Raw genomic sequence first — 11,568 nt, forward strand, 5'->3', positions numbered from 1 at the left:
ATGGATTTACATCTATAAGTCAGTGCACACCGAGGCGAATGAAAATATGTCTCTTTGGTATTTGGAGCATAATGAATTTACACTTTTTTGTAGCTTCTAAAATTAAAATAATAAAGCCAGCAGATGTTATGCAATTATGTTTATACTGCCTTTGAGGAAAATGGACCAAATTCTGCTCTAAGTTACAATGAGTAACTCCATCAAACTGTGGAGTAACTCCATTAAAGTCAATGCAGTTAGTCTAGATTTGCATCTGCATTACTGAGAGCTGAATTTGACCCAAAGTATTTAAAGTGTGAAAGAAAGAAATACAGGGCTAGATTCAATACAACATCCATCTGGCTTCAACACAAAGCACTCCAGCATGCTAGTTTTTGAAACATGTGCAGCCATTTCAGTTAGAAAACTAGATGCATTTTTTTAACTCATCCTCACAATGCATAGCATGGAGCCATTAATGTTCACGTCCCAAGTGATGTGCTGAAGTGGACTCTTGCGGACTTGTAGTACATTTTTGGTTAAAATATGACAATACTTTTGGACGGAGGATTGTGACTTAATTCACATGGTACTTTGGGTTTATCAGAAGAGGGAACATTTTTGTGGGAGCTGCTTATTAAAATATTTGCAACATAGCATTGATGGACTTTTTACAAGCTAGCTGCATGTGACTGTTGTATAATGTGTATGCAATATACTACAGTGATGATGAGGACAGTGTCAGATTGTAATACCCTTACTCACATTCGTTAGTATCTCTGTGAATAGTCCCATTGTCTTCACATGGAGCAGGATCTTATGTGAGTCAGGGTATTACAATCTAGTGGTCTAATCAAAATTGGAATGCCTAAACTGCCTGGAACTATAGAGCAAATTGTACTCTTACACTACTGCTGTAAATGGTTCAGGTTTGGATCAGGCCATATGTAGTACATGGGAAAATACTTACTGGTACTTGTTCTGTGGAACTGGTTTACTACTTCAGGAGGTAGCAACAAAAAATATAGAATATTTTGTTACAAAGGGCTAAATCCTATTTGTGGAGCCTATTAAAGGAGCCTTTCTCCCAAACAAGAAACAGGATTTCTCCAGAGCAAGTACAACTGATTAGTGCATCATCATAGGTACCACATTTACAAGAGGGTGTGATGTGCAATTTAAGGGGCATATTTATAAAGAGTGGGAGAGCACACACAACTGAAATCAATGGGAATTGTAGGTGCTCAGCAGGTGCTCAGAGTGGGTTCAAGAACTGAGGCTACCAAAATTAGTAGGTGTTTTTCAAGAAATAGGCCTAAGTGACTTGTCTAAAGTCACATGTGAAGTATGTGAGACATCCAGGAATAAAACCCAGACTTCCTGAGTGCTAGTCCTGTGCTCAAATCATACTAGACCATTTTCTCTTTCTTTGATTTGAGATAAAAGATGACATTCCATCCATTGCATCTATTTGATCATTCAGTGGTCTTAATTTAGCAATTTAATTGAGCATTTAATTGGGCATAATTTAGTTTCGGCTTTGCAAAGAGAAGGAGGGTTGAACTGAGATAGTGTTTTATTAAGACAAGAGCTTGTGCATGATTCTCTGCACCTCGTATAGTAATTTACGCCAGTGCAGAGTGAAATAGCAGTGGTTTATTAACCCAATATATTGGACCTGGTTCTGTGTTGCCCTGCACCTTGCATAGTAATTTACATCAGGGCAACGTGAATGCCAACTGGATGTAAAATGCTACCATTCTTGTTTAGAAGTGTTTTATATCCACTGGGCACTCACTTTGTACCAGTGTAAATTACAAAAGGTTACTCCTGGGGGAATTCTGTGCCACTGCACATGTGCAGGAAGCGGGACTGGGAAAGACCTGGCTCGTGACTCCTACCCTGTGCCAGCCTCAGCTGCTAGTCCTGGCTGGGCTGGGAGGACGGTACTTCCTCTTCCTTTGCACGGCATCCAGGGCTGGGTCAGACCCACCCCCAGATTTTTCCCCCAGATGAAGGAAGCTCTGCAAACTCCACCCTCCTCCCCCACTTCCTACATCCATTGCTCCTGGGAGGGATCCCTGTACCGGGAGCTCCTCTGCCATCCGCCAAACCCCTCATATCCCTCGTATCCAGACACCCTCATACCCAGACCCTCCCATGGAGTCTCACCCTCCCACACACTCAGAACCCTTCCCCCAATGAGCCCCACTTCCCCTGCACCTGAACCATCCCGACGAGCCACCCACACCGGGATTCCCACCCCACCAAGCCCCAATCAGCTGCATCTGGACCCCCCACTGAGCCTCCCCACACCCATATCCACCTGCCGAGCTCTGTCTGTCCCACACTCAGACCCCCCCAACTGAGCCCCAACCATTTAATTGATGCTTCACATGAACCCCCTGAAGAGTCTCATTACTGTTGCACCTAGAACCCCCCAACATGCCCCTGTACATCCAGATTCCCCCCTCACTGGATCCCCCACTGAGCCGCCCACACCCAGATTGCCCCACACAGAACCCTCTCAACCCACACCTGGATCCCCTGCCCATTAAGCCCCTCCACACGTGGATCCTGCCTTGCTGAGACGGCCTGCCCACACCTGGATCAGAGGGGCAGGGCCCTGGGGTGTTTTGGGGGCAGGCCCGGTCCTTGTGCTGTATCAGGGTTGGGTACAACCTCACCACTGAGTCCGTGTCCCCGGGGGGGGGGGGGGGAGCGGCACAGCGATCTCCCACCTCTGTGCAGCAGTGGCCTGTGCTCTCCAATGTCATTCTGGAGCCTCCACATTTATTTGACAAATAAAATGTGCAGAATTTTGTAGAATTTTAAAATATTGTGCTCAGAATTTTTATTTTTTTGGCGCAGAATTTTTAATTTTTTGGAGCAGAATGCCCTCAGGAGTAAAAGGTGAAGAGCAACAGGGAGTCATGCCCTTATTCTCTGCATCCGGCACTATAAACAATATACTCCAAGGTCAGTTGTCAAAACCAAAGCCATAGGCTGAATTGTGCTGTGAGGTTTGCATAAATGCAGTTAACCTTTGGCTTCAGATTGGCCTATTTTGCCCCAATATTTATTAATAGAAAATAACTGACTACAACACGCATATAATGTAGATACCTCAGAATGCCTAATGGCACCACATACAAAAGAAGAGGAAAGGGCAAACAGCATTTTGCAATAATATTAACTTTTTATTTTAAAGCAGTACAGATACATAACATGACCTTCTATTTTCCACAGCCTTTAGAATAGCATTAAAACTAGCTTGTCTTACCAACCAGCTCTAAAAATAGCATGCAGACTCATACAAACTTCTCCGTCATCATAGCTATATATATTTGTGGAAGTCCATATATGCAAGAGGAAGTGATTTTTTTACTGTGTAGGGACTTCTCCTGTATTCATTACAGCCAACAGTACTAGCAAAGTGTACAGTAGTTTGAAATAGCATTTCTTTTTCCATGGAGTTTCTATAGATGGGATGGTATAAGTAGTAACCTAGTCACTAAGGGAGATATTAAATCATCTTATAGAATTCAGAGGTATAGTAGTATGAAATCTCCATCTCCTTGAGAAAAGTTAATGAGTGAAAATATTATTTTTCTGCATTAATCCATACTGCTATAATTTCCTTGTCTCAGTTTTAGATTTGCTCTGCATCAAATTGTTGACATCAAATACCCAGAATAACAGCTGGTACTATAGAACCATGGAGTAACATCTGGCACCACATTAGAATACTGCATGGTAAAAGAACACTGTCTTTGGTTATAACAGAAAACTAAATACTGCTATTCTCCAGATCTTGCTGTTCACATTTTCTGGTCTGACAAGTATAGGAACAATTGATCTATTTGGGGAGAACAAAGATTAAAATGAGTTAGAATTACTGTGACAATTTTTGATATTTCCTTACTGTTTCATCAGTTTCCCTCAGGAAGGCACCAAGAACTGAAGCCTATTCAGAGGCATTTGAATCAAGCATGATTGACCCTTGTTTCATTCTTCCATTTGTTTCAATTGCTAATTGACCAAAAATAGGTTTCTGTGGTATAACCATTTGGAATAAATTCAATAAGAATGACTAAAAGGTTAAAATACCAAAAATCAGAGAAAAAAACACTATAAAAATTCTGCAAGAAACACCCTTTGAACCATCACAAAAATGCAAGCAAAGTGTAAAAGATCAATGCTTTAGAATCAATGAAACTAGATAAGGAAAAGTCGGGAAAACATAAGTATTCTTAAAAGTCATTTTAACACCAGCACTGAGAGAGAGAGAGAAGAGCTCCCAGTCTTCAGCTCAGAGGTATGTTGGCATGTTGCAAAGATGCACTCAGGGTTCATAGGAGGCCATAGGAGACAGAGCATAATTTAGAGCTGCCCTAATTTACATAGCAAGCAAGGCAGGCTCCTGCATAGCCCAGAATACAGGGAGCATAAATATGATTTAAAGCCATCTTCCCCCATACACCTCTTCCTCCTTACCACATGTGCAAGAATGAAGTAACTGAGAATAAGACTTATTATTTCCAAAATAACCAGGAATCAAATTTCCCTTTAGATATGCAGGCCTGAAGCCCATTGGGCCACTCATGTTTAAAAGTGATCTGGGTTTAATTCATATGTAATGCATCAAAAAGCTTCTTGTTTGTTTTCTCACAAAGTGAAGAGTATTGGGACTCTGCAGGAGGATTACTGCCACATCTGTGTCACAATCTGGAGACTTGCCTCAGTCACAGTCCTACTCTCAAACTGTAACATAAAATATTTTTAAAAAATCAAAGTGCTTGCATTTCTTTTTTTCTAAAATATTTTTGCTGCTGTACTCACTTGCAAGCTCCATGTGGTAGTATAGCATGGTAATGTTGTTTGAATTGTTGACATTCCATTGGGAGAACAGGTACTTCATTGGAACTTAATGTATTGTATCTGCTATCTGAAGTACCACTGGAAAAGTATTTTGTCCCAACCTTTTTCTAACAATCAATAATATGCAGTACATATGTAAAAAGGTTATTGAAAATTAGGCAGCACTGAAATAGTTAAAATCTAGGGGGAAGTTTACAGTCACACAGTGGGAACTTTCTGAGCATGGGACTTTTACAAGGATCAAGTAACACACCTGTCATACCTCAAGGCAACTGTACCTGTATATCACCCTTGTGATCCAGGAAAGGCATCCAATCTCAGGCTTCCCATTGCTGTCTCCTCTCTTACGGCAAAGAAAGACACGTGTGTCTCTCCCTTCTGACAGGGTATTTCCAGGCTGCACAGTTCCCTGACTACATTGTGAATCCCCCAGCAATAGAGATTGCTTAAGCGGGCCTGTGCTTTGATTTCTCAGAGGCAATAAACAGCATAATTGCTACAGTTAAGTTACCACACAGCTCTTTCAAAGCAAGCATATTTATTCTTAAGGCAAAAGCATTACATAAAAATATTAAAAACAATGAAAGAATCTACATGCACACTAATAAGCTTCCTAGAGATCACCCACTGACTCCCAAGAAGGCTCTGGCCAGTGAACATTAAAATCCATCACCAAGGGTTTTTCTGTAGTCACAAGTTCATAATAGCTGTTAGCTCAGAACAAACACACCCATGAATCTGGGAGTCACTCTTTTATCCACTTTGGGTCTCTGGTCTGGTCCTAAAGAAACAGATGATCAGCAGACAATGAATTTCTCCTCAGGCAGCATCATCAAAAGGATGGGTCTGGAAGTGAGAAGTGGCTTTCTCCTCCTCCCAAGTGTTTTCTGGGAATCCCGTTTAACTTTGTTTATCTAGCTAGCACATTGTTTCAAAGACTCCTATGAAGCTCATAACACTTCCTAAGATTTACATTAGTCATGGCTCGTAGAGAAGTTACATATAGTCCACAGTAATATTTACATTTTTAATACAATGGACTCCTAAAATACTTAAACTTAATTCAATAAGGTTTGTCCAGGTTGTTGCAGGAAATTGCCATATCTGTCACAGCATCCTTTTGAAGAAAAGCCACCATTAGACCTACAAAGTAATATGTGTATTACTCCATGATATGATGATGCTTACACATTTTGAGTTAGGTTTATTATTTAGAATTTCCCCAATATTTTCTTGACATTTTAGCCTACATATTATCTCTCCTGCAAAATACTGCAAATTGCATTTATTCATGGGAAAACTGCTCCTTACACATACACACACACACACTCTCTCTCTCTCTCTCGCTCTCTCTCTCACACACACAGTTTCATGGTAATCAAATCCTCATTAAATATCATCTTAATTCTTGCTAACTGGGCATTTCTGCAGAACTGATGTTTATCCCTTACACAAAACCCTTCATATAAATGACACAGTTGAAAGGTCAGTACTGGCAGCAGCTGTGAATGGGAGATTACAACTGTGTGTTTTTAAAGGGATTTCACCTAATTTTTTTTCTCTCTCTCTTTTAAATTTAAAACCAGGAATGAACCCAAGAAAAAGCCATATGTTTAAATACTCCAGGGACACACACAGCAAAAAATGATGGATGAGTGGCCTTTTTCTTCATGAAGATTTACATGGTTGTCTTGGAAAGCATTCATCTTATGGCATTAATTCTATCCCAAAATGATATACTTAAGGGTCATTAAGCAGTTTCAGCCAGCCAAACATTTGGTAACTAGGATCCAGTTCATACACTACTCTCCTATTGTTTCTCCTTTGTCTAACTACAAGACAGCCTAGTCAATAGTCTGGTCTCTTTTACCTTCCATGAATGATTTTCTTTGATCAATTTTGTTTTCTTTATCTAAAATATGCTTAAATAGCTCCATCTATTATTGGTGATGGCTTTCATCTCAAGATTTCTCAGGCTACAAAGCTTCTATAGATACTTGAGTATAGATAGCAGTCTGTTTCCCCCTCCCCCCCACTTTTGTCTCTCCAAATCCATTTTTCAGATTAACCAGGGATTGGAAAATGTGAAATAACTGAATAAAGCTGACTTTGCAGCATTTTGAAGAGCTACTTTCACTGGGAGCATAGAGCTGTGTTGAGATTAGAGGGGAGAGGGATTCACTGCAACAGAGTTAAGATGAGGGAGTACGAAGCAGGAAGAGTGGGAGAGCTGAATTTCTTGCTTCCCCTTTATTTGCTTCTGGTAGGCCCTAGTATCTTCAGGATTTTGCTTTTGATTTTTTCCCTTCAAATCATAGGCTGTAGTTGGGGTTATTTCACAGCCAACTGTGAGTCTTGCCCAATAGGCTGAAAAATACTGGTGTGATTCGCTATCCAACAAATAGTATCTAACAATATTTAAATACTGATGTGATTCACTATCCAACAGATGCTGCTCAGTTACAGAGCCATTTAAAAGCTATGGTCATAGGGGCCATATAAGAACCTAGATTTGTAGACAGATATGGAATAAAAATCTCAGCTATTAGGTATGATAGGATGGGGAGGCAAGAAGCTGGCAACAATTGTTGGAATTGAACTATACAGGGAGAGAATGGATGTGAGAAAACAGAGCAACTGATAAAGAGGACAGCAGAAGGCAGGCCTAGCAGAGTTAGGAACTGTACCACATTTCAAATGGCGAAAGCCATATGGTGGTAATCATATCATGTATCCTTAAATCTAGTTTTTAAAAATAGTAACTTTCATACAAATACACATCTAGCATATTATCTGGATTCATGTACAATTGGATTCTGGTTCATGGCTTTGTTGCAAAAGCAGAACACGGTAGTCCATTTACTTTCCAGTAATTTTGGCAATAGAATGCTGCATTTTTAATGTGGATGTTGTGTTGCAATATGAGAATGTTGCAATGTTCCACATCTGAGTTGCACTGTGAAGTGAGGGAGTTGCGTTGTGATATGAAATTTTATTGCAATGTGGTGATATCAGATTGTGACATTTTTGTGTTGTTGCATCCTGGGATTAGTGCTGACTTGTGAGACTGTAAGACATATCATTGCTAGGGCCCTACCAAATCAATGGCTGTGAAAAATGCATCACGGACCATGAAATCTGATATTCACCCCCCGTGAAATCTAGTCTCCCCTGTGAAATTTGGCTAGTGTAGAGGAGGGGCAGAGCTGGGGGTTCTTACTGTGTGCTGGGCCCCAGATGCTAGTCTGGACGGACTGTGGAGGGATGGGACTTCCTCTTCCCCTGCAGGGGCCACTCTTGGGGCCTGGTCAGACTCACCTCCGGGATCCTCCCCAGACTGCAGTAACCTCCACGGTGGTTATACTGTGACCCTCCCCCACAATAGCCTTGTGACCCTTGCTATGGCCCCCTTTTGGGTCAGGACCCCCACAGTAACAAAACTGTGAAATTTCAGATTTAAATATCTGAAGTCGTAAAATGTACTACTTTTAAAATCCCATGACCATGAAATTGGCCAAAATGGAGCGTGGATTTGGTAGGGCCCTAATCATGGCATGTCTGTCCCACAGGTACAGGGCCCAGCTGAGAGCCAAGGAAATACAACAAGGAGTCCGGTGGCACCTTAAAGACTAACAGATTTATTTGGGCATACGCTTTCTGAAGAAGTGAGCTTTTTTATCCACGAAAGCGTATGCCCAAATAAATCTGTTAGTCTTTAAGGTGCCACCGGACTCCTTGTTGTTTTTGTGGATACAGACTAACACGGCTACCCCCTGATACTTGACACCATGCAAGGAAATACAGGACACGAGTGTGAAAACTAAGGAAGAGAGTTTACTTTCATAACGCGCACTAGCACGCAGGGCCGGCTCCAGGGTTTTGGCCGCCCCAAGCAGCCAAAAAAAGAAGAAGCCGTGATCGCAATCTGTGGCGGCAATTCAGCGGGCGGCCCTTCACTCTGAGCAGGAGTGAGGGACCGTCCACCGAATTGCCGCCGAACAGCTGGACGTGCTGCCCCTCTCCGAAGTGGCCGCCCCAAGCACCTGCTTGGTAAGCTGGTGCCTGGAGCCGGCCCTGCTAGCACGTGTGGTACAAAGTCAGGCACGGTACAAATCGGACAAACAGTGCATTTCGGTTGGTGCTTACTGAAGTACCCCCTACGCTGCACGCACATGGCTCTGGCTGGGAGGTGTCACCAGAGGGATAGGTGAGTGACGCTGAGGTAGCGACAGACCGTGGTGGTGGCTGGTATGAGGCCATGTCATCCTGGGGCACTTGGCCCCTCCATCCCTGGTGCCCGTTCACTAACAGACACATAACAAAGTCTAGCCACAACCACCACACCTGCCCAGGCGAAGAGCGGGCATCCCAGTGTTCTTGCCCTGAGCAAAGATGGCCGCCGGGGTGGGGCAGAGAGCAACTGGCTGCGTCACGTGGTTATCGGGCTTGGGACTCGGCCTGGCGGAGTCTCCGGAGAAGTTAGGGCAGGAAGCGGAAGTGACGTTTTAAAGACGCGCCTGCGGCGATTCCGCCTTGGTTGCATGGCGATGAACAGCCGGCTGCAGGAGATCAGGGAGCGACAGAAACTGCGCCGGCAGCTCCTGGCCCAGCAGGTAGCGGGTTAGGCATGAGGGAATGTAGGGGCCGGGCCGGAGCACTACCGGCGAGCAGCTCACGTCGGGAGTCACCTCCGGGGGTTCCGGGGGGAGGGGTGTGTGTCTCAGCTGCTCTGACCCCGCCCACACAGCTGCGGCAGGCGCGCTAGGCCTAGCGATGGCAGGTGCGGGTTTGCCCAGTGCGCCTCCCTGTGACGTCATCACCTCTCGCCCCTGGTTAGCTCCCGAGGGGGCCGTGCCCGTGTGTGCCCCCAAGCCCTGTCCCGATTCTGCTGCGCTGCTGGTTTGTGCTGACCGTAGCTCCGGGAGCCAGTGTCCGAGTAACTGTTGCATTGCGAGGGGTCAGTGATCAGAGCCTCCCAGGTGCAGAAACTAGCCGGCTTAGCTTGGGTTTGAGGTTGTTGTGGCAGTTATTTTTTGCTTGGCTGTACTTTTTGCCTGAATATGTATGTGTGTATGTGTATTGCCTTTCCTTCAGTTGGGAGCTGAAAGTGCGGATAGTATTGGTGCCGTATTGAACAGCAAAGATGATCAGAGGGAAATCGCTGAAACTAGAGAAACCTGCAGGTCTGTATTGAAGCAGTTTTCTGTTAGAAATCAGTTTTTGCTCAAAAAACAACAACAAAAAACTATAGTTTTTGAAAGAGGGGGAGAAGAGAGCAGGATCAGTTTCATAAGACAAGCATTTTTTCCCCCATCAGGGTTAACAAAAGTAAAGAAACGTTAGTCCACATCAGAAAATAAGAATTAAAAAAAAAATTCACAATCACAGGCTTCTGGTTATAAATCTTACTGTCTTACTGAGATTCTTTGTCTGTTCTAAAAATAGCCTTGCTATAGTAGTGTCCATACTTTTCCTACGTTTACAGAACTCCATTCTTCCCACTTGTGATTGCAAAGGGAAACCTTAAAACAGCTCTTAATTCAATAGGAGAGATGCCTTTTGTTAGATCTGTTTAACTAGCACTTGGTAAAACCGTGGATGTTGAACTGAAGTGGTTGTTAGCCAGTCCCGGAGGACCATAAAAACAAAAGGTAAAACTGTAGAACACACATCAAAACAGAAATAGTAAAAGAAATACCCTAGCCAACCAAGTTGTAACAATGTTGGAGCCAAATCATGCTTACCATAATCACAGAAGTAATCCCTTTGAAGTGGTTGACTGCTTGTTTGAGTAAGGAAAGCAGGATTTAGCCCCCATCTTCAAACTAATCCTTGGAGACAAAAACTAATTTCAATTACCCCAGATTTACACTGATGAAATTCTGACTTCAGTAGGAATGATTACTGGATTTACACTGCTTCAAGTGACCTAATAATCTGACCATTAGGGTCAGGCCAGTTTGAACACTGCAAAGTAAATGTGTTATTTTATGGTTCTAACAATATAAACGATTAAGAAAATAAGAACTCTTTAAAAGAGTTCTTTTGTCAGAAAGCTGCTGCAGTATGGTATTGTGAGAGAGGCGGTCCCAAGCCATTTTAGGCTTTATAGATTAAAACCAGGCTCTTAAAATTCTATTCAGAAACCAATATGCACCCTTTGCAGATAATCCCAGATTATGAAATATGTTCTAATGTAGTGAAGAAGAGAAATTGCTTTAAATCTATGACTTTCCTATATGTTTTTAGGGCTTCTTATGATACTTTAGCACCAAATGCAAAACGGAAATATCCAGATGAGGGAGAGGCTGATGAAGAAGAAATTGAAGAATATAAGGTAAAAAGACAGTCCAAGAAACAGAATTTTTTTTAAAATTGTGAACTTCCTGTGCTGAATGATAAAATATTAGTTTGTGGGAAACTTATTTCAGGAAGTCAGTCACTAAAACTGTTAGATTATATTTCATGCTGTTACCACATTTGCCCGTTACTTTGTGGTACGCTCATTTATTAGGGTTACTCTTTTTTGGGGGGGGGGGGGGGGGTTGTGTCTAATTCTATCCATGTACTGCTTGTGTCACTTGTGTTTTCATATGGAGCTCTACTTCTCCCTTTGCAAGTCCCCTCCCAATGGAGCTATCCTGCGGGTCCTAGGTTCCCCAGGGCTGGATTCCTCCAGCCCCAGAATCAGATGCGCGCACACACAGA

At 42.8% G+C, this 11,568-nt stretch overlaps 1 protein-coding gene across 1 annotated transcript in view; it reads left to right on the forward strand.

Annotated features, from left to right (window-relative positions):
* The first annotated feature begins 9,388 nt into the window (after window positions 1-9,388).
* Window positions 9,389-11,568, forward strand: part of METTL14 (methyltransferase like 14) — a 33,539-nt gene continuing 31,359 nt past the window's right edge. Inside the window, exons 1-3 of the mRNA XM_024213135.3 lie at window positions 9,389-9,473; window positions 9,955-10,043; window positions 11,110-11,197. Of these exons, the coding sequence (XP_024068903.1) occupies window positions 9,402-9,473; window positions 9,955-10,043; window positions 11,110-11,197 (249 nt within the window). The 5' untranslated portion in view covers window positions 9,389-9,401. The remainder of the gene's footprint in view (window positions 9,474-9,954; window positions 10,044-11,109; window positions 11,198-11,568) is intronic.

Source organism: Terrapene carolina, unplaced genomic scaffold, assembly GCF_002925995.2.
Source record: "Terrapene carolina triunguis isolate 2854851 unplaced genomic scaffold, T_m_triunguis-2.0 Scaffold66, whole genome shotgun sequence".
In the NCBI taxonomy this organism is placed as follows: Eukaryota; Metazoa; Chordata; order Testudines; family Emydidae; genus Terrapene; species Terrapene triunguis.